The sequence below is a fragment of the Pelecanus crispus genome, chromosome 1, assembly GCF_030463565.1.
Source record: "Pelecanus crispus isolate bPelCri1 chromosome 1, bPelCri1.pri, whole genome shotgun sequence".
Lineage (NCBI taxonomy): Eukaryota > Metazoa > Chordata > Aves > Pelecaniformes > Pelecanidae > Pelecanus > Pelecanus crispus.
Window position 1 is genome coordinate 94,583,524 of NC_134643.1, and position 23,326 is coordinate 94,606,849.

Genomic DNA, 23,326 nt, shown 5'->3' on the forward strand with positions numbered 1-23,326 from the left:
AACATTTATATATCGCTTATGTTCAAACACATCTTGATTGATTTCATTTGGTAAGCTGTGAATATTCTGCGATTCTCAAATTAGAGGCATGGAAGAATAATTCATAGCTTAAAAGATTGGCGTCTGACTTCCCAGCACCCTAGTCTCCCCTACCTCCTTCCACATCTGCAATGAAGGAAGCATGATTTCTAGAGAGAGCAGTATATTATTCCTCTGAATCTATACTATGCACTTAATAAGATGGGAGTATTACAGAGGATAAATGTGCGCACGTGCTGTTCAGCTTTATTGATTTCATCACCACAAGGGGACTGTATTAAGAGAATTTCCTCCTTGGTTTTGCCCATTAACTGCTACCATGATACATGTATATTTGTGTCACATGCATGTAAAAACCCCCTCAAAACAAAATGTGTGGGTGGAAGGGTAGAACTACGTGCGTCTGTGTTACTCACTAGAAGAGCTACTGGTGTCTTTGTCCCTGTCATAACAGAGTGTATGACACCAACCAACACCAAGTTGTCACTCTGCTGCGTGGAGGACATGGGCTGGTGAGGCTCAGTGTTTCTGTGGCCTGCTCTACTGTCTCAGTGGGGTGTGCTCTGACCTTTCTAGGCTCTTGCCACATCTCCAGCCTTTGACCATGTAAACCGAGCTTCTGTTACAGTGGGTTTCTATCTGTCCTGCTGGAAATCCTCCAGTCAACTCCTTTCCTTGGGAGGCTCCATGTCTTGCACCTAGTTCTCCTGTGACTTTCTTGGTTTCTTATTATTGCCTTTCTGCCCAGTGTTTGAAATACAGTGCTTGAAATGCTCAGCATGTCCAAGTTGGGTCAGTTTACATAAGAAACACCAGTGGAAAAGTAGAGTTGCTGTCAGAAGCAGGGCTGATAATGGCCCAAGTTTTCTCCTTTTGAGAACTGTCTTGGAGTGGTGCGCTGTTTTCTGCTACACTACTTGCGTGAGATGTGCAGTGGTCCCTGTGACCACTTCAGATGGCCAGAGTTCCTCAGGAGTTTGTGCAATAACCTGTGGTGTTTCCCTTTGGATGTTTTCAAAAAGTCCTGTTTCGTTTCTTGATTTTAATGTCTTGACTGCAGTCCTGAGAAACTACCATCTAATTTTTGTACGTACAACTGTTACGTCACAGTGACAGTCCTGTAAGTCTTTCCATGGCTCAATCAGAAACCTGAGAGTAGAGAAGCCTTATCAGCAAAACCATAATGCTCTGCCTTACCATCTCTTTGACTTTTACAATGTGCAAGTAAGATAATCGGGAAATAGATGTCCTCTTGTTACTGACATGCTAGCCAAGCAGAGATTGTGGTTTGGTTCAAAGTTTGTGAGAAGCTCTTATCATGAGTTGGACCTTTCCAGTTCTGCAGTATTGGAAGTAAACATCTGTGAACTAATAATTTTATAGCATGTATATGCCCTGATTGTGATGATTCTGCTTTGTTTACACTTGAGTTAAGTTGTATTGAAGCGGAGGAGTACTTTAATAAAATTGCTGATAGCCTGTATACCATCTGTGGTTTCTTTATATGTCACTACCAGGAGTGGTGTGAAAACTTCTTATTGACCAAGTCATAGCTGAATACATAGTACTGGCAAACTAATGTTATTTCTCATGACAGCCGAAGGAGTATCCAGTAAATTATAGCTTGAGATTATGATTCTCACCTCCTCAGAAACAAATTTCTGAATCATGGGGGATACTGAATGATCATCCACACCTGTGTTGTGTTGGGGTTTTCTCATCTTCTGTTAGATATGTAGCCCCCTATGCATAGAAATTAAGTGAAACAACTTAAATGTAGGGACAACTGAATTTTATAGTAAGCCTGGTCTCTTCAATTAAAAGGTTACAGTACTGAGACAGTATGTTTTAGGAAAGTCTGAGAGAACAAATGCTGTAAATCTTACAGTAGTAGTCACGAAAAATTCAGATGTTCACTGAATTGTTAAGGAAGTATGATGGAAAATGTAAGCCCGAATGGGTGGGTGCCATGAATATTTTTCTGCCTGTATGTTTGTTCCTGAGGCAGCATATATTCTCAAGGTAACATTGGAAGAGAAAATGAGGGCAAACTGCAGAAGTGGACTGTTTTTCAATGCCCTTGTCTACCAAATCTTGTGTTGTGAAGTTTTGTATAAACTACTCAGAAAAGCCCTGTCAAAAGGCTAAGGTGAGAATACAGAGAGAGTTATAATTGAGAATATTGCATTCAAAATCAACGGCCTAGAAATTGTCTAGGAAAGTGCATGAACTGGGCAGTGAGGTGCTTCCTTTGTAACACCATACCCACTGACAAGTATTTCTCATGGTGGAAGTAGAGAGAGAACAGCACATTTACCTCAAATTTCAAGTAATTTTTCCTCACCTTTTCAGAATGAGGAAAAAGTAGAAAGTGAGGTCCTCAACTTTCCATTCTGCCAGCTGTTGGCAGGGGACTGTCTCATCTGCTATGTATCCCTTAAAAGTAACCAATAATAAAATTGAGCAGATTTGTTTTTCAAATCTGCTAAGAAGTCATGAAACTTGCTGCTCTTCTCCACTCCCAGCATGATGCTTAAATTTGACTTGGATTTGAAAGGTTAGCATAAAACCTGCAACCTGTGTTTACTGAGCGAGCTTGGGTTCTGCAGCCTCAATACAGTTGAAGACACGCAATTCTGCAGCATGAAAATTACCAGAAAAGTTAAGTCTTGGGCACAACATGTAAAACGTTAGGTTGTATAAGATTTCATTTAGAATAGGATTCATTTAAAAAAATATTTTTACAAATGGTGTCCACCTCTGCCATTTGCTGCCATAGAATACTACGATTTAAAGCTTTCATTATAACACAGACTTAATGCTAACTGGCTGTAGGATAAGCAGAGCTGTGGGGTCTGCCAGTTGTAGAATGGCAGTGAGCTTTGTAGAAGGTTGCAGGTTGGGACCTGTGAGCTGCTGTTTGACTATCTTGGAGCCGTGCTTTTCAGATAGCTTCCTTGGAACTGTATGTCTGAAACTTAGGGGCAGAGAAAATGGAGTATTTTAAACTCCCAGAAAGGGCTATGGTAAAAAAGTATTTATCCACACATTTGGAAATGCGTCTGACTTTCATACCTTAAATTTACTTGATTTCACTGCAAAAGAGGTCAGCTTGGAAACTTTTCTGCTGGTTCCTATTGATTCAGGATGACTGAGTCACAGTCACCCTTGCAGCATTTTCTGAGCCAAGATAAATTTTTCAGTTGTCTCTTCAGTTGCTTACTCAGCTTTGATTTTTCAGAGTTCATTTCACAACACTGCAATTGAATCCAACACCTGGGTATGAAGTTTTTGCATTAGGCTGGAGAATGACTTCAAAATGCCATCACATTAAACTAGTCCTCCCTTCTCATGCAGTTCATGATGACATCCCCTCAGTAGCTGTGTTCATGAAGATAGAATTTTTGTGATATGTCAGTCCAGCACAGCTTGTCCTTCCTGCAGGCTGCATGCCCAACATCCTCAGTCCCTTGCTGCATCAGAAGCATTTTTGGCTTTTGTCAGATTTTGATTCACTTTCAGCAGTCTTCACATAGTTTCATTTCAAGCAGTCTTGCAAGATCTTCTCCATCCAGTTGCACCTGAAGTTTCTATAGGCCTATTGCATATTTGCAAACCGCTCTGAAAAACTGTGCCCCTCTAGAATCACAGCATCACATTTGTGTGAATCAAAAGACAGTCCTTTTTAGCTTCTTTTTCTCTTGTTCCTATTTCTTTAAAGACTGTCTTTCCAGATGTTCTCAATCTGGCTGGGGGAGAGAGATCTTTGACTGCTTACCCCTGACAAAAGGATATTTGATATGGGGAAAATACTGTCTTGGAGCTCCATCTGAAGAAATAATTTAACCCAAGTACATTCTTCTTGAATACTTACACTATTACAGGAGAGAAATCATGTGCTGTGCTTTTTCCAAAGTTTGATCTTGAATGGTGACTCTTCCTCCTTATTTTTAGCTCTTGCTAGCTATCCAAATGTTAGGTTACCCTACTGGCTTTCGAGTGACATCTCCTTCAGAAATGTGCTCCGTTTCTGAAGCAGGCACAGTGGCAGCATGGGTTTCATCAGCGGTCACATAAAGAAATTACATATGAGCAAGCATTACACCTCAGAGAGCAGTCATACAGTCCTGTCCCCGATGGAAGGGTGAAACCCCCCTCCTTCCAGCAGCCCAGGAGGCTTGCGGTTGCTGCTTCCCTATTTAAAATCCACTGTGCAAGTGGGATACCGCTGAATACAGCTTGAAAGAAGGAGCTTTCAGACCATGAGAGGGAATTTTTTGGAGATACAATCAGGGCAGACTCCTCCATAAATCTTTGTGCGCATGGCTTGCAATTCAGCAGCGGTGTCTGCGGGACTGCCATGCCCCCTGCAAAAGCCTGGGAGGTGGGGGACCCCTGCCTGCCCCCCAGCTCTGCAGTGCCCCAAAACCATCAAGGGAAAACTGGCTAGGATACCCCCCCCCCCCCCCCCCCAAAAACTAAAACATCTTCAACCACACTTCCCGCAGACAGTGGTTACTCTTTATTCCCCTTGCAAAAAGGGAATCTCAGAAGTGTAATGGTTTTGTTTCTAAGATAATTATTATCTTCTGAAAGGTTCTGTTTAGTACCTTCCCCCTACTTCCCTCAAAAATGGGGAAAAAAAAATCCTGTCAGAAGAATGAAGCAGCAATAATTGTCTGAGCAGCCCTGGGACATGGGGAGGAGAGCATCTGCCAATCTGCCTTGCGCTGTCTTTACCAGAAATATTTTTTTCCATATGCTGCAATCTAGAGTATGAGATGCATCAACTAACTTGTGAAAACTGTAGGAAAGGATTTGGGGGGGAGAGGTTGGTTGTTTGGGGATTTTTTTTGTTCCTGCTGGACTGTGTGATTATTCCTTGCATCAAAACTGGCATTTCATGGCAATTTAGGAGAAATAATAAAATCTTCTTCCCATAGTTCTCTGGGTTAGGAATGAGGCAAGGGGTAAAAAAATGTATTAAGACAAGCTCTGTAGTATCATGTGTAACTTTTTGGTTTCTGACAGTTTTACTGAGCTGAATGCTAAGTATAGACTGCAATTATAATATATGGCTCATACTCAAATGTCAAGGTACTATTTTGGGCCCAGTTTTTGAAATAAAATAAATTCAGTCACAGTAGTTAATGGGGAGAGAGGAGCCATCTCTTCTGGGAGAATAAGCAGTAGAAGAGCATAGTACTTTTTATTGGATGCGGCCCTGTGCTGAGGACCTGCCTGCATCTGACACAGGGTTTCACATGCGTCCTCTGTCCTCACCCCTAAGGGAAGTCTCTTGGCATTTTTTTCTTATTCCCCTGCCCTGCATCACAACTTGGCTGTTCCTGTGCCTCACGTAATTCATCACTTCCAGTGCTTGCAGGCAGGCAGTGTAAAAAAAGTTGATGAGCAATTATATTCATGTCAGTGGTGACAATGGGTTTCTTCCTATTCCTGATGTATAGCTGCTCTCGTGTTTGTGAATAGAAGAAATCTCTATATTTAGTTAGCTTTCATTTTGTTTGACAAGAGTGTGCTTTTGAAAGAAAGTGTATATAAAATGGGTAAGTTTATTTTATTTTCTACCACAGACCTCGTGAAGTATTATTTCAAAGCTGACCTGTGTTTACTGCTTGAGATGCCTACACCATGAATTTTTTAAATAACTATTTGGCACACCTCTCACAACTTTCTGAAGAGGTGCAGACATGTTTGCAGAAATATTAATTATGCCATCTGGTAAGTCATACACACCAGACTTTCGGCAGCACGTTTCCTTGTAAACTTGCACGGTTTTCCCAGGGAAGGCACTGTATTTCTGTAACCATGGCTTTCTAGAGGTTTCTGATTTAAATAACCACCTTCTTCCCTCTCTAGTTCAGTCATTACCAGCCAGAGCTTCTGAACCCTTGGTGTCCCTGTGCTTTTAACTGAATTTTACATTTTGGCGAAGGTTTAGCAGTAACAACGATTGTTGGAAAGGGCCTCTGTTCCACTGGGGTTTGTTGAGACCCTTGCAGTTTCCTCTTCTTCTGGTGTTGCAATGGTGTGGGTTTGGTCATAAATAACTCTGCGCAGTTTTGCACAGTGAAGCCAGGTGTGGACAGCAGTTGTCTTCAGTATTGGAGTGTAACTAAGGTGTCTTTTGGAGCTGAATATCATCCATCTTTTTTCTCCCATGAAAATTCAATTGCAAGGACATAAAATGAAGATTTTTATGCTATTTGTAATCAAATGCAGGGCTTATTCCAGGTTCAGAAATCTCTTCCATGTGTTCGTTAAGGACGACATTATTGGGAGCCTGTAGCTTTTCTTTAATTGCTTGAGATATGTACCATTACCCTACCTTCACAAACCCTGTTCCTGGAATAAAAATTATTTGGGGAGCTTCATCTATTACAGATTAGTGTCAAGGAAAAACTTTTCAGAAAATACTTGTGAAACCTGTTGTGTTCACTTTTTGTCCTAAGAGAATCAGAGTAGTATCTGACTTCTCAACAAGCGTATTCTTTAGTTAATCTTAGTAGATAATGTTTCTTTTTATTTTTTTTTTTTTTTAAGAGATCGTGATGACAATAGGGAATGAAGAGCAAGACTAGTTGACCTGTTGTCTTCACTTGCAGACTTGTAGTCTCACGCAGACTCCATTAATTCAAAAGTTTAATCTTCATTTCAGATACAGGTGATTCCATCAGACAACTACATTTTTATTATTCTAGTATTTACTCTGCTTTGGTTCTGTCTCTTTTTTTTTTTTTTTTTTTTTTTAAAGTGCCCAATAAAAAAAAAAATCAGCTTTTTCCTTAACAATATCACCTTTCATAAGACTGTCCACAAGAAGTAGAATAGTATGTGCTAATGTGCATAGACCTGAATAATTCAGTACTGGACCCTTTGCAAGACTTGGGGGGATCTTATCAGTGTATGGAAGTATCTGAAGGGAAGGTGCAAAGAAGAGGGAGCCAGGCTCTCTTCCGTGACGTTCCATGACAGGACAAGAGGTGATGGGCACAAATCAAAACACGTGAAATTCAATCTGAACCCAAGAAAACAGTTTTTATTGTGAGGGTGGACAAGCTGGAGAGGTGGGCCTGTGAGAACCTCATGAGGTTCAACAAGGCCAAGTGCAAGGTCGTGCACCTGGGACAGGGCAACCCCCGGTACCAATACAGGCTGGGGGATGAAGGGATTGAGAGCAGCCCTGTGGAGAAGGACTTGGGGGTACTGGTGGATGAAGAGCTGGACATGAGCCAACAATGTGCGCTTGCAGCCCAGAAAGCCAACTGAATCCTGGGCTGCATCAAAAGAAGCATGGCCAGCAGGTCGAGGGAGGTGATTCTGCCCCTCTGCTCTGGTAAGACCTCATCCGGAGTACTGTGTCGAGCTCTGGGGCCCTCAGCACAAGAAGGACATGGACCTGTTGGAGCGGGTCCAGAGGAGGGCCACCAAAATGATCCGAGGGCTGGAGCACCTCTCCTATGAGGCGAGGCTGAGAGAGTTGGGGTTGTTCAGCCTGGAGAAGAGAAGGCTGCAGGGAGACCTTATTGCGACCTTCCAGTACTTAAAGGGGGCTTACAGGAAAGATGGGGAGAATCTTTTTAACAAGGCCTGTTGTGACAGCACAAGGAATAATGGATTTAAACTAAAGAAGAATAGATTTAGACTGGATATAAGGAAGAAATTTTTTACAATGAGGGTGGTGAAGCACTGGAACAGGTTGCCCAGAGAGGTGGTAAAGGCCCCATCCCTGGCAACATTCAAGGTCAGGTTGGATGGGGCTCTGAGCAACCTGATCTGGTTAAAGCTGTCCCTGCTCACTGCAGGGGGGTTGGGCTGGATGACCTCTAAAGGTCCCTTCCAACCCAAAGCATTCTATGATTCTATGAAATACTGGAACAGGTTGTCCGGAGAGACTGTGGAGTTTCCACCCTTGGAGATATTCAGAAGCTGTCTGGACATGGTCTTGGGCAATTATTGGCCCTGCTTGAGCCGGGGATTTGGACCATATGACCTCCAGAGGTCCCTTCCAACCTCAACCATTCTGTGAAAATTCTGTCCAAGGAACATCTGCTCCATAGTATTTTCAGAGTTGGTATAGCAAGAGCAGCTGTTTTGTAGAGTAACTCTGCCAAAAATGTGCAAAGTAATTTATGCTTCTCCTTTGCATTTCAAACGGAAAGAGCAGTCACATATGTGACTTTTTTAAAATAAGAGGTTTGCCCAATTTTTGCAATAGCTTAAATGATTACTATTACTCACCAAGGTTACTCGAATGTATTCCTAATATACTGAAAACTCTGTGTGAATCAGTGAGGTGCAATTTCAAAAATAATTTAGCAAACAGTGTTGGCGTATTGGGGGGCGGGGAGAGGTCCAGTACAGGACATCTTCCAGATATGTCAAGTACTGGTACAATTTTATAGCCTGTCATTTTATTCATCCCATGCTTCTGGATTGTGATTTGAACTTGACACAGGTTTTAAAACTTCCATTCTTCTTCCTATCTACTTTCCTTTCCTCTTCTTGTTTGTTTTTGGTTTCGTTGGGGGGAGGGGGGGGGGGTTGGGTTGGGGGGGTTTGGGGTTTTTTTTTAATTTTATTTTTGCCTTAGCAAAAAGCACAATCTGGCTTTACAATCCAGAGAGAACAAAGTAAATACGCTGAGTGGTTAATGTAAGTCACTTGTCCTGTTGTACAGTTATTTTGTGTGTCAAAGGCTGTTATTAACTGAAAGGTCAGGCAATCCCTTCTTTCAGCTGGCATGATCCCTCTTCAGTACCTTCTTTCCTAAGCATTCATGACACTGTTGCTTAGATGACTGTGCTTGAGCTTAGGAGTTGCTCCCTCCCATCATCTGGAGTTACAGCAGTGTTTTTAGTGAAATGTATGGATAGACATTGTCCATGGGTCCTTCCAAGAGCTTGCCCTTGTCCATCTAATCTGAATTCTCTCTGATGCTGTAGACAGTCTTTAAATAAAGATACTTGCACTGTGTAGGCTCCTGTTCTGAGCAGCTTTGGGAACTGAGCTAGTTTCCTGAATTTTGGCTATAGAAAAAAATCTAGTCCTTGGCTCTTCTTAGGAAGGCTAGTAAGGGAATTCTTTGAGGGGGAGAAGGGGAAAGAAGGTAAGCGTGCTTTTAAACAAGTCCTGTTCATACTGGGGAAGGCTGAAAACTTAGCCTTTAGAAATGGTGGGACAGTAATGCAAGTTATCCATAATTTTTCAGGAAGTTAATTTAACTAATTCAAGAAACTTCCAAGGTTATTAAAATGGCATTTATCATGAATTGGGATGAAAATAATATTTGCATAATCTTATAGAACTGGAAAGCTTTGAGAGCGGTGCCATCTTGGTAGGCTGGCAGCTGGGTGGCCAGTGCTCTGGGGGGAGCCAGCTGGAAGAACAGCAGGGAAAGGGCACGTTTTTCTGTCAACCTTTTTTTGCTTTAAAAGTTGAGGAAAACGTACGGAATCCTGTAAACGCCCTCTTTTCTATCCCTCAGCAAAACCAGCGTTTTCAGACACGCATAGAAAAATCGTCTGTCAGTTCTGAAGGTAACCCTTGGCTTTTAGAGTAGGTGGGATTTAAATCCTGGTTAGCAATGGGAACGTAGGAGTTGCGTGATCATTCGTTTTGTACAACTTGTTAGTTAAATCTGTTACCCAAGAAGCAACTGTCTGAACAAGTTGCAGGGTTTATTTCCTCTGCTGCTGCTGTTATTTAAAAGATTGCTTTGTGGGTAGGTATTTTAGTTTGTGTCGTACAGCTCGTGTTTTAAACAATAAAGAGATACCAAGTTCCTTTCATAATACCTGGCGATATTTTCTCTGCTGCACAAATTATTAAACAGCAATTAACTTGCTCTTTTACCTGACTCTTTACCTGACTCTTTAGAGTGCATTTGTGTAATTTCCACTCCACTAACAGAATGAAAATGTTCACGGATAATGGAATATGTAACCAAGTATTTCTTTATCAAGCAGTAAGGTAGAGTGCTAACGTCATGTTGTAGATTATTTGTTTCCTGATGGTGACAGTGCAGTCTCATGAGATGAGGTGATGACATTATGCTAATCTGTATGGTGAGAGATTTGTCACGGGGCAAGAGTAGCGTGGCTACAGGGTTCTTATAGGAAGATGAACCTGAGCTCAGCATAGAGGAGCGACTCCTCTGCCTTCTTCCCTCTTCGCTTCTCTCTGCAGAACAGAACAATACCCAGCAACTGGGTGCAAGCAGAAAACAACAGGATTCCCTGAATGTGCTTTGCAGTTTTTATATGTAGATAGAAGGCAATGGCTCTCTTATGCTTAGTGCTAACTGAATAGAAAACATTAATGCCATATTGTCCAGCTTATTCCCTGAAGGGATTTCCGGAATCCTTTCCAAATCTATTCACCCCTACAAAGAGATGTGTGATTGTGTGTTATTTCTCATACAACTACTAATCTGTATGTATAAATAGTATTGTGCAGATTCTGGGAATGAGAAATACGAATTGGTAAAAGTAAACCAGGGGTGGTATGCATTTTAGATGCTTCCAGGTTAGGTTTAAACTAAGTTTATCTTCCATGTGGAAATGCTGGGGTGGGGAACCACCATCGCCACCAAAACCCACACAGTTGGGGCAGGGGGGGCACCTGTCTGGCTCCCCTCAGCAGTAAGTGGCTGATCTTTTAAGCTCATCAGGGGGCTGCTATTCATGACTTGTAAAATGCAGTCTCTGCTACTGCTCTGATCCTTAATCAGCCATATGCAATGAGCTGCAATCCCTGAATGTGTTCAGTACTGTTTTATAACAGTCTAATTAGAGCAAACTCTCTTCCCATTGAAATATCACTAAGTTTGAATAAGATGCTTGAATTTTGTGAAAAACTGTAGAAGACCATTAAATTTTAGACACTGGGCTTGGAGCATGAACTGAGTTGCCAGCAAGAGACTGGCAAGTTGGAGCAAGGGCCACAAAGATGATTAAGGGACTGGAGCATCTGTCATATGAGGAGAGGTTGCAAGAGCTGGGACTGTTTAGCCTGGAGCAGAGAAGGCTCAGGGGGATCTCATCAATGTGTATAAATACCTGGTGGGAGGGAATGAAGAAGAAGCAGCCAAGCCCTTCTCATTGGTGCCCACTGACTGGGCAAGAGGCAGCAGCACAAAGTAAAAGACATGAATCTTCATCTGAATGCAAGAAAATGCTTTTTTTTACTGTGAGCGTGGTCAAAGAGTAGAGCAGGTTGCCCAGACCGGTTGTGAAGTCTCCTGTGGAGATGTTAAAAGCCTGGCTGGACATGGTCTTGGGCAGTCAGCTCCACCTGACCCTGCTTGAGCAGGGGGGTTGGATCAGAAGCTCCCAGGAGAGGAGGTCCCTTGCAACTGAAAAGGTTCTGCAAAAATTTTTTTGTTTTGTTCGTAACACTTAACTTGCTAGTTACACAGATTGTCTTCAGTTAAGTTGTTTCAATGTGTAATAGGTTATGCTGCGCTCTTCATTACCATGTGAATCCGAAGCACATCTAAACAATTTGCCTTTCCCCCCCCCCCCCTCTCCTTTCCAGGTTTTGGGAACGCCTACAAGGGAGCAAATAAGAGAAATGAATCCAAACTATACTGAATTCAAATTCCCTCAGATTAAGGCACATCCATGGACTAAGGTGAGTCTATATGAACTGAATAATAAAGACATGTGGGCTGAAAGTAAAAATTCAAGGAGTTCAGTTTTAGTGTCTTGGTGGCCTTCAGTGTAAACTGGGTGCCTTTAACTAAGCTGGGGACCCAGTAATTTTTGACATAGATAAGGAAAAGAACATATTGAAGCAGTGTACTGTAATATCTATTGGTCAGGGTTTTTTTGAGATTGCCTACAGGTGTTTTTTTTAACAATGAGGTGTGTGTGTGTTTTTTAGTGGATTGCAATATATCTAAATCCTGTCATGCTATAAATTGATGTGCACAAAAGTCACCTACAACTGAGAAAGTGTTCCAGTGATACGTGACACTTTTGTAATGCTGTTGTATAATGTGTCGAGGGCTGACAGTCACTTTCTTAAGTGATTCTCATAGATCTTGTTATATTTGTACTCCTATAGGTGTGCTGTTTGAGGGGAGGTGTTTTTTCTTGGAGTTACTTCTTAAGATTAGTTGTTATGTAGCTTTCACAAGGAGACACTATTGCAGTACATGCAGACAAAATTATAACATCCACGACCAAAGAGGAAACTGCTAGCATTGAAACAAATACACTGCCACACAATTAAGTTGTCTTCCACATGTTGAGGAATGATGGATATTTGGCGTGGGACCGAGTAACAATCATTTAATTAGCCTCTTGGGTATGAAATAAGTTAAATATTGAGTCTTAAGCAATTGAAGCCTGGGTAGTTAACATTTTCTTTTTGCTGCTTGAGAAATGTCTTATAGTCGCAGTATATTCTCATCCTATCTTAATGGTTCAGGTTTCCTGCTGCTAAGAAAGTAGTGTGTATGCATGGAAGGGTCGCATTCCTAGCTAAGCACATGTTCAGGTCAGACTCTCTTGGACCTTGGATCTTGGTCTGTGGTGGTAGAAACTCTGAAACACTAGCTAGAGCTCACTGAGGGTGATAGCAGGCTATGGTACGTGACAGACAGGTACTGCAAGTCACTATTTTTGTGACAGATTCTCCAATGAGTTGTGCACTGCCTGAATTATTATTATTTCTGTGGGTTGGTTAAGTGATTTATAATAGTATGAGAGGTCAGTAAATCCAGTGAGGTGTTTTAATACCTTATGTTATCAGGGGAAAAAATATAGGGCAAATGGAATCCCTAGGAGTTGGTCTCTTCAGTTTCAAGTTGCATCATTGTAGAAGTTGCAAGAATAAGTCCAAAAGCCTTGTAGTATTGAATACTAGGGTTGCATCTGAATTCCTGCAGTGAAGGTGTTTGGATTAGGGGGGTTAAATTAATATGCAATGGTGTGGGAGTGCAGAGATGTACTGCAGGACAGTTAAGCATTAAGCATCCAAGCTAGCTATGCAACTGATCTTCTGCCTGAATAGGCTTAAGGATCATCTGTATGCACTTGATGGTCTGTTAGACCACACCAGAGATTTTTTGGCAAATGGAAGCTTCAAGAAAAAAATGAGACTTCCTTGTATTTATATGAATGGTTTTTGGTCGTTCTAAAGGATCACAAGTGAAATCAAGTCGACTATAAATAATTGAGGCAAGCTTGCCAGAAGATCAAATCTGTGTTCTCCATTAGGACACAACTAGTTTTGGAGAGCTGTGCTTGCAACATAGCTTCTCATTCTCGAGTCATTCTGCACACAACTCTTCCTGACATCGGCTGGGTATAGAATAGCATTTAAACCAGTTTATTACAATTGGGTTACATGATACTTCATTTATGACATCTGTACTTTTCTTATTATACAAATGCTAAATTAACAAAATAGATTATCCAGCATGGTGTTTGTAGTGATGCTCAGTGTATTACTATTAAAGATCCTTTCCTTTCAACATTTTTAACATCTTGAGCTGTGAAAGATTTAAGTGGTAGTATCATGTAGAATTGGTCTTCCTTACCCAGCTTTATTCATATAACATCTAGATGGCACAGCAGTGGGCATGTGCCTCCTCTTGGAGCTTCTGTACCTTAGAATTGAAAGGCATGGGAGAAAAAGCACTTCTGAACTCTGAGCGTCTAATGAGCAGAAAAGGAATGACTGAAGAAGTGAAAAGTACAAACAGTTTTTTTGTTGTAGCTATGTATGTGACTAGAGTGCTACAGGTAGTTGCCAGCAGGACTTGAACTTTAAGTTTCAGCCTCAAAAGCACATTCCTTTGCCATCTAAGCTAAAGAATTACTGAAGATTACAGTAGTTAGAAGGTTGTTATTTTTGTGGACTGGTTATGACCAGAGGACTCAGGAGACAGAAGTTAAGGGGGTTTTGCGTGGAAGAACTCCCAGGCAGCTAGTTTTCAGCATGTTTGAGAGACAATGACTGAGAATATAGTCACTCCCTGCTATAAGCTCTTTGACACAAGGGCATTCTCCTTGTTGCTTTGTGGTGTTTAATACAACATGGGTATTTTCCAAAGTTAAGGGTTTTGTAGGTCCTACTTGGAGTTAATTTCATGCAGTGGAGATGCCCAGTGAAGGTGCATGTTTAGCTACTGTCTAGATGTTTAACCTCTTCTATGCAGTCTGGAACTGGTTGTATCCAGGCCAATAATCTATACAAAAGTAAGGTCCATGGTTCGCTCTCGTTTTCAGGGAACTTTCTTGGTGTGCAAAAGTGTGTAGTTGGCAATTAAGAATTTTCTTTGGAAGCTGTAGTACCTATAGGTTGCATCTGAAATTCTGTGGTGCGGACTTCTGTCGGATGTGCCTGGTTCTGGTCTGCTCTCTAGGTATTTCTGGCAGGCATAGATACGTTATTTTCCTATTCAGTATCGCTATGATGGTGTAGTGTGCTACATTTGCTGTTACCTACTAGGTGAAGAAGAATGGTGGCTGGTGCTGTAGCAGAATTAAATAGGTTCTGGGTTTTTTAAAGAACCAGAGAAATTGTTTGAGACTGAATAAAGATGAGTCCATGAAGGAATATTGTTGCTCAGATTCATTCAGTTTCAGGCTTAAATTGGAATTCTGAGCACAAGTTTTATGGAAATGTGAAGCCTACCTTCATAGATGTATCTTAGACTTTTCAGTAGAAGTGGATTGGTATCATCCAAATACAGTACTGATATTCAATGTGATATAGCAGTATGAAGAAAGAGATCTCAAATTAACAAGGGTCTTTCTTCATAGATTAGGAGAAAAGTCAAGCTAACACTCTAAAAAATATTTTTCTATGCTGCAGCAATAATGCAAGTTTACAGTGCAGACTGTTCTCAGACTGGTTTTTCAATCTGTTGACAATTTGAGATTGAAGTACTTTTGTAACTTAAGAGCTGGAATGTCTTGTTATAAAACATACAGAGGCCTCTCTCTCTCTCTCTTCTCTCCGATACAGTTCTGTGTTGCCCAAGCACGTGCATGTTTTTATACCAGTTACGTGCATGATGCAGATGATGATGGGAGTTCAGTGTGTCCCTGGCTAGCAAAAGAAAAGAGAATCGGAACTTTCCAGGAATCTTTCAAATAGTTCTTCCAAAACAGGACTTCTCTTGTCTTCCCGTCTGGCACCCCACCCCCACAACCCCAGCCCCAAAAGGAGGAATCTGGGACATTTTGGTTTTTTAGGGGGGTCCTCTTCAGAATACTGGAGTGTTTAATTTAGTAACGTAGCTGTTCTTTTCATCCAGATGTCCCTTTGTGTTCACTTAGTATGGAACATTTTGTATTCATGGAGGTGCATCCTACTGCTTGTCTTCCTTGGTCTGCGAGTAAGTAGCATTAAGTTATAAGAGAAGCAAGGTTTTGCAGGGGTGGGAATATCTTCTGACTGACTGATGCAGTCAGAAAAAAATGGGTAGGCTTTTAGACACACAGTCATGTCTTCAGGTTTATCTTGGGTCGGAAAACCTGTCCATTTTTTCCAACTGTATCAGCTCATCAAATAAAAGTTCCTACCCATTCTGGAGGCTTTGCTCCTGCTGGTTTTACTAGGTCAGAGCTTCCCTTCTGTGTCTTTCAGACACTGCAACTCCTTGAGCCTTCTTTCTTCTTAGAAGTGCAGTCTGATCTCTGCTACTAATCTTTATACTTGTTTCTCTTCTTCTGACTAAGTTTCATCTATACTTTATATCTGTGTGACTGGAAAGCCAAGAAGAAAATCTGAGATCAAGTGCAAGATTGTACATCACATGGCTGTTGAAGTTCAGCTTTGGCAATTACCTTTCCTTGAAGCTTTTGGCCCTTTTGGAGGGGGGCAGGGACAGTGGGGTGGCTGACAAAAGGTCTAAACGCATGCTTCATACACTTATGTTAGATAGGCATTGTTTATCATGGCCCCATTACAGCTGGCCTTTATCCTAGCATTACTCAGATGCTACCTTCAGATCTCAAATCCTTTGGGTTATGAAAAACAAAGACAGTGCTGTGATTATTTCCAGAAATACGAAAAATGTCCATCCATGATGGCTTGCCTTTCCCCTTTGCATCCAGCTAGTAAAGGATCTCATTTGAGTAAGACTGCAGTAAATGTAATATAATTATGTAGTTTAGGCTTCTTCTGCATGGGGGAGATGACTCATTTGGATATTTTTCCCCACCCAAGGATACTTCCACATGTTTGCCAGTAAGGGCATTATAATGAACTGACTTATCTACTGAGCTGCAGGCATGCCCATGGTTCATGATGGCAGAACAACACAACATGTTATATCAGCAAAGGCTGTTTTCTTTAGTCAAATCATAACCTCTGCCATGTCTCTGCTGTATAGGCGTAGAAGCAGTTTCTACTGCAGGCAGCTTTTTAAAATGGACAGTGCATCTCTTCAGTGTGCTGTAGTTTAGTGGCCTTTGTTTCTCCTGTTCTGAAGATACTTGCAAGATTGTTCACACATGCAAGCACTTTTTAAATATATGGCTGGTGAGATAAGCTTGAGTGTACTCAAAAGAATGGCTTCATTCACCATCCCCAAATCTATAGCTAGCTGGTGTCTGAATCATAATTTCCAAGTCAGTGTTGAGATGGAAAAAGGCAGGAGTCATTTGTTTAACAGTGGAAGAGAGAGAGAAAAACTGTCATGTCTAGATTGGTTTTGAGCATCTCTGCCCTTCTGCAGTGCACTCTTGTGGATGAATGCATGAGGACTTTTCTCTGCAGCACTTTGCCATCACAATAAAGTTGCAGCAGATTAGGGCAAGGTCCCTCCCAACTTAGTAAGCGCTTCCTTTTTTTTCTCCCCCCATTATTTATACTGTTCACAGTGCTCTTCTGTCTGTGTCTTGCAGACAAATTATTATAGCAGAGGAAAACAGTGTCTCAGATGAAACTTCAGGTTCTAGCTCATCCCTTCTGGCGCTTTTCCAAAGCAATTGGCCACTCCTGGCTGCAGCTGAAGTTGTGCAGAACTACAGTTGGTTGTATTGCAGAGTAGCTTTGGATATTGACTTTAGGATCCATATTTCTGCTTATATTTTGAGATAATTTCTGCTAATATTATAAAATACTTGGCAAATATTTTAGTCTGAGTATCCTCTGTATGTGTATGTATTCTTTGTATACATTTTACCATACTAATCTCTTTACCGTGAATGTTCAATTTTTCTGTGTTTGTAGCAGGCAGTCTTGTCATCTTCCCCACACTCTGGGACTGGGACATAAAAAGTCTGGTCTCTCTCATGAGCATATTTTTCTATGCTCCAGAATCAGTTTCATGTCTTCATCCTGTCCTACTCCTGCTCTCCTGGTTCTTGTCTGTTTTTTAAGCAGATTGTTTTGCTTGTAATGCTTCCAAAGTGACTGCTCATACTGTAGATTTGAGGAAGAATACCAAACAGTAAAATGGATAAATAGACAGCTCGTTTTGTCACTTCTAATTATAACTGATGACAAAAGAAAGTGAAAATGCTTTTGTCAGAAATCTTGTAAGTGGACTTGCATTTGAATTAAAGCTGCAAATGTAAACTCTCCTTTCTGAGATTGGGGTCTAATCTTTTGTAGAGCTACAAAGCTACAGTGGAGATTAGGTGTTTCTTTGGGTGCAGTTTTATAATTGGCCTAAGTTCATCATGGAGCGGGCTCAGTTCTCCACCTTGCATATATTCCTGATGCCTCCCTTCTGCGTTATTGTCTGTATAGTAGCAAAAACCTCTTGAATAACATAAATGTTCAACATGAATGTTGAGGATTGGGATCACTTTTCTTACCTGACTGACCATTCAGCCCCGACTGCAAGTGCTGGGACAAGGAAACAGGGCAGACCTGCGTGGTCAGGAGAAGGGCAGAACTGTCTTTTCCAGCATGAACTGGAGGTGATTTGTGCATGTTGTGAAACCGTGCCCTGACCTCTTTCTGAAGAGTACAGTTCTGTTTTTCACTTGGTGTGTAATGACTTACCAAGCAAAGAGTGAAAACAGCTCTGCTGGAGACTAACTTAAAAGAAAAAAAACAAGTTTTTCTGGCAAGTTCATGTTTCCCAGCTCCTTTTTAGGAGCAATGATTTTTGACAGTGTAAATCTATTACCTCTATCTAAAGCATGAGAAAAGAAGCCAGGTTGGTCAGGTGGTAAATTACCCTGCCTCTGCCCAGTTTGTATGCAGTAAAGAAAGTACTGCTTAACAATAAATGAGCGAGCACTAATGTAACATTAAGACATGATTTGCATCAGCACAACTACGGAAATCAAATGCTAAGTTTAACATGTCTTCTGCAATGTACCATCTGTTTAGCCATCCCGTTGCAACACATCTGTCTAGGCTGTTCATAGCGGCTGTCCCATTGAGGCCGAGAGCGCTTCCAGAGGTAGATTTCTAGGGGTTCTCTCTGAGAAGAAGGGGAACAGTTTTGTTCTGCTTAGCTTTGTTGTTTTCCTTTAGAGCTTGATAGAAGCAGAGCACATGCACTGGGTAATAAACGCTAGCTCGTTCTGTCCCTGCCGGGTCCTCAATGGAAGGAGCCCAGTAACAAGTGTGTGGTCTCAACAAGAAGTAGCTTTGGAGACAGGTTCCTGGTCCTATTCCCAGTTCTGTGTTGGCTCATTTGTAAGCCACTTAACCCTTCTGGTTTTATTTCATTTTCCCCTGTCTTGGAAGTGCCATCTGACAGGGATTTTTGACTAATAAGGCATTTGCTCTTTCTGAGCTGCTTTTTAGAAAAGATGTAGGGGGATTTAATTAGAGAGGGGCTTATATATATTTTAAAATAACTTCCAACACCAGTGCCTCTTTGGTGGATTTTTTTAACCTTTGTTTGTATCACATGAGTGTTATGCACTTCAAAATAGCCAAATGGTGTAGTTCAGACATCCCATTCTGAAATTCTCAGGCCATGGAACAAGACTGGTCCCAAGGGCAGAGCTTCAGCTGTAGCTTTGGGTTTCCTTGTGTTAGGTGGAGCTCAGCGCAAACATTGCTCTCTTGCATGTGTCTCTTCCCTCTCCTTTTGTGTTTATGAATGTGTCATGTTTATCGTAAGGCTTATTACGTTAAACTTGCCTGACTGAAATACCGTTTCATGTTGTAAAGTTGTGGTAATCGTATTGTGCGATTGCATTTTTAAAAAGTTGATTTGAGGGTCATGTCCTACATCTGAAGACTTTGACTGCTTGTACAAGCTTTTGGTTGGAGGGAGGAGCTTTCTCTCTTACCTAATGTTCATGTGCCATCAAAAATGTGCTTACAAACCGAAAGGAGATTTGCACAGACTGTCAGCCTGAATCGGTGGTGTGGGTGGTTCTTGGCAAAGTGTATGAGTCTCTGAAGCTGGTGAGGAAATTTTTAACCGTGGTGTCACAAACTTGATGCATTAGCAACAGATGTCATTTTCATAAGCCTCTGCTCTCTTAGGGAGCACAGCATGCGAGCGGTATTCACAATCTGCACGCAAAACACACAGTGGTTGGTGGCATGAAGTCATGTCTTTTAATACACGCTGGCTAGAAGAGCACCTTGGTGTAACATTGTGAAGCTTTGGCTTTGGGGTTTAATTAGACCAAGACGACGGAGCTCCGTGTTGTGCATGGAAAGTCTGCTTGAAGAATGTGAATGAACTGAAAGTCAGAGCGACCATTCTGTTAAAACAATACTTAGCTCTTGCCCCATGTGGTTTTATTTGAGAGCTGAATGCTGATGAGAGTGAAGTGAAATAGGAAAATCCTGTGCTTTCCATCCTTTTTCTTTCGGCTTTCTGTGCATGCAAAAAAAATAAATAAAATTCAGAAGGGGCATGAACTCCACTACACCGGTAGGAACTATTTCAAATTAGTAAGATAAAATGTGACGGCTCTGCTAGTGCACAAAGACTTCATCTAAACTGAAGTCACCTGGGGATGAGAGCTGCGTAGTGCACCAGGGGCATTTATGCCTGGCAATCGTTTTTGAAATGTTTAAGATGGTCGTAGTTCCAGAAAAATGAAGGGAGAGTAACAAAAAAATTCGCATTGATAGCAGCGTAGCTTAGAAAGGAGAGGAGTGTGTCTGGCCTTGCTGTCTAGCTGTTATGGTCTGTCAGCATTTGAGCATCACCAGCATGCCTGAACAAAGAACGAACTTGTACTGGTCCCTCAGCTTTTTGGTGAGGTATAGATTTATTGGGATCTGAAAGGGCGGGGGAACCCAAAAACACCAAAAGCTGTGGGTTTGGATGAGTCAGCATTTCCATTTGACATGATCATTCAGATATTTTTGTAACTCATCCAAAAAAAAAAAAAAATCAAACAAATAAAAAACCAGCGACCTGGGTCTCAGCCTGAAATTCATTTGCTTTGCAGAAACAAGAGGTTTTGAGTTATGCAAGTGCAAATTTTCCTTGAAGAATATTGTATGTAAAGCCTTTTTTTTGCATTTGTTTATCTCCAAAACAGGTTCATTTTTTAAAATGAAAACTTGAGCCTTCGGTCCCTCCTGTGGACAAATAGCCTTACACAAGGTCTTGTTTCATTTTAGAAAAATGAATTGCTGCGCCGGTGGGGTAGTATTTGATTGCTTTAAAAGTTCCTGTCAGTGTTTTATTTTTGTTTTTCGTTTGTGGACTTGCTGTGCCTTTTGCCCGGCCATATTTAGTCTGCATACTAAATGTTAGTCTGCCCAAACACTTTACTTTGTGCACTTAGCTTTTTTCCTTTTTTTTCCTTTCTCCTTTTTTCTTTCTTTCTTTTTTTTTTTCTCTTTTCTTTTGCTTTCACCCAGATGTATTTTAGACCAAGACAGACTTTGCTCCGATGGGCCGGATTTTAGTCCGTGCACTAAATTTTAGTCCGCAGACTAAAAATAATCCGCGGATTATTTACTAAATCGATTCCCTCACTGAGAACTACAGAGACCTTAATCTCCTGCTGAGCCGTACACGCGAGGGGCTGCACGGCTCACAAGTCCCACCGTCTGTCCGCCCTCCCACCCCTTCCCACCACGGAGCGCCGGCCCGGCATTGCCTTGGCATCGGCGCCCCGTGGCATGGAAGTGCTGGCGTACCCATTGCCGTGGGCGGCAGCTGCTCGTGTAGTTCTCGGTGGGCGAATTGGGCAGCTTTCCCGGTGGAACTGTGTTGAATGGGAAGAGCTGAAAGACCGCAGGGGGTTTTGCTTTTATTTCTTAGGGCGTTATTCAAAAGGGAGGCGGGAGGGGACAAATTGAGGGGAAAAAAAATTCTTAACTAACGGGTGCGAAGGGTATGAGGGGGAATAAACCCGCAATAGAGAGAAATTCAGTCCATACCCGCATTCCTGAGGTGGTACGTCCAGTTCCTGAAGAATCCTAAAGAGATAACGCCAGCAATCAAAATCCAGTGGCGGGGGAAGTCAATCCAAAATGGAGAATAATCCGCGGCGGCCTGAGGCACTCGTAGCTCACACAAATTAGAAGAATCCAAATTCAAAGTACAGATCTCGGATTTTTACTTTCTCTTCAGCACAAATTATAAATTGCTAGGGGTTTGGTTTTTTTCTTTTTTTGGAAAAAAAACCAAAAGAACCCAAAAGTTTACGTTGTGTCTCTGGGACAGATTTACAAGTGGGATGCACCTTTGGGGACAAACTAATCTGGCCCCATTGTCTGTGGACGTTTATATCCAGGACCAAGGACTGAAAATTCTTTATGATGGGAATTTCAATTACCCTTTTAGTTCAAGTTAGAGTTTTGATTTCAATTTTTTTTATTTTTTTAGTAAATGCACTGGCATTGGAACATAAATTTAATATAGAAATGTTTCTGTACTATGCCTCACCATTGCACAATCGATTTTTTGGCATACACTGTGGTGAAGTTGGACTTGCTGCTATGGAGACTGATGTTTAAAGTTTCTAATTGTATAAACATTTTCTATGTCCCCCACACCATGGATTTCTTATAATATTGGCTATATTTTTCCTTGCTGGACTATTCTCTTTTGGATTGACTCCCCCTGTTTGGATTATTTCACTGCATTATCATCTTTAGGACTCGTCAGGAACAGGACATTTCACCTCAGGAGTACGGGTATGTACTTAAACATTTTTTCAAATTACTAGGCCTAGCCTTGAAAAAAAAGGAGAGAAATGCTGGAAGTGGAATATTTGAGTTCAGACTGCATCCTTGAGGCAGCAGCCAGGCCAGTGTTGTAACACGAGGTGATAGAGATGAGATGGGCACAGACCTTTAACTCACTTCATGTGTTAGTCACCACTTGTTGCAGGAGGAGGCTGTGTGAGGCCTTCTAATTTATTTTTTATTTTTTCCCTCCCTGGTTTGAAGCAGTTAGGACAGGCTTTCGGAACTGCCTATCCTAAGCGACTAATTTCTGATCCAAAGGCAGGCTGAGCAGTTCTCAACAGGGTATATGAAACAGGTGTTAGGGTTTCACTGACTTGAAAATGAGGAGTTGAAGAGTGGACAAACAAGAGTACTCCTTTTACAGATGGCAGATTTGTGACTATCTGCTTACTAATTTGTTCAAGATAAGGGCTTGTCTTTACCTTAAGGAAAAAAAAATTTTTTTTTTTTCTTTTTAAAATCTGTGTAGTAGCTGATATATGACCTGTCCTGAAGGAAAAACACAGCTAAGAGTGAAGTACTTCAGTTTCAAGCTGTGGTAAATCAAGCCTGTTAAAACACCAGTGAAAAGGTGGATGAGGGAGACCTCAAATAGTTTTACCTCATGCTAAATACCAAGCAACTTCACTTCTGTGGATTTACCTCAAGACATACTCATTTGTGCTATTTACCATGGGGTAAAAAAAAAAAAGTGGTGGTGGTTTTTTTTTTTTTTAATTGGAGACAGTCTTAGATTTTGTTCTGGTCAGGCTGTGACTTGGTAGTGATATTTGCATCCACTTTGCACTGTGGTCAGCGATCTGAGCTCTGCAGGCAACTGGTCTTGGCACTGAACAGCTTCTGCTGCCCCGCCACATAACGGTATACTCACAGCACAGTGGTCAGCAGAATTCTCTGCTGGCAGTGTTAAACAAAAGCCTTTCCTTTTGTCATTATAGGCCTCCTGCGAAAACTTTTTGGTTTGTTTTGCAATAACCCAGTAGTAGAAATAAATTCTGCTCTTTTGGTACCTGGCTCTTTGACTTCCCGGGTCGGGATTCCCTGCCACACAAGTTAGCACAGCGCGCACTGCAGCAAACCCGGGTGCTCCTGAGCCAGCTGGGCACCAAGGGGATAAAATTTCAGGCCCTGGAGAACTTAGCGTTTGTGTTTGATTCTCATT

The 23,326-nt window shown here is 41.6% G+C and overlaps 1 protein-coding gene across 2 annotated transcripts in view; it reads left to right on the forward strand.

The window, feature by feature from the left end:
• Window positions 1-23,326, forward strand: part of GSK3B (glycogen synthase kinase 3 beta) — a 153,451-nt gene that overhangs the window by 115,252 nt on the left and 14,873 nt on the right. Inside the window, exons 8-9 of one of the 2 annotated variants that reach the window (XM_075713701.1) lie at window positions 11,599-11,694; window positions 22,072-22,110. In XM_075713701.1, coding sequence (XP_075569816.1) covers window positions 11,599-11,694; window positions 22,072-22,110 — 135 coding nt within the window. The remainder of the gene's footprint in view (window positions 1-11,598; window positions 11,695-22,071; window positions 22,111-23,326) is intronic. The other variant, XM_075713709.1, reaches the window with a different exon arrangement.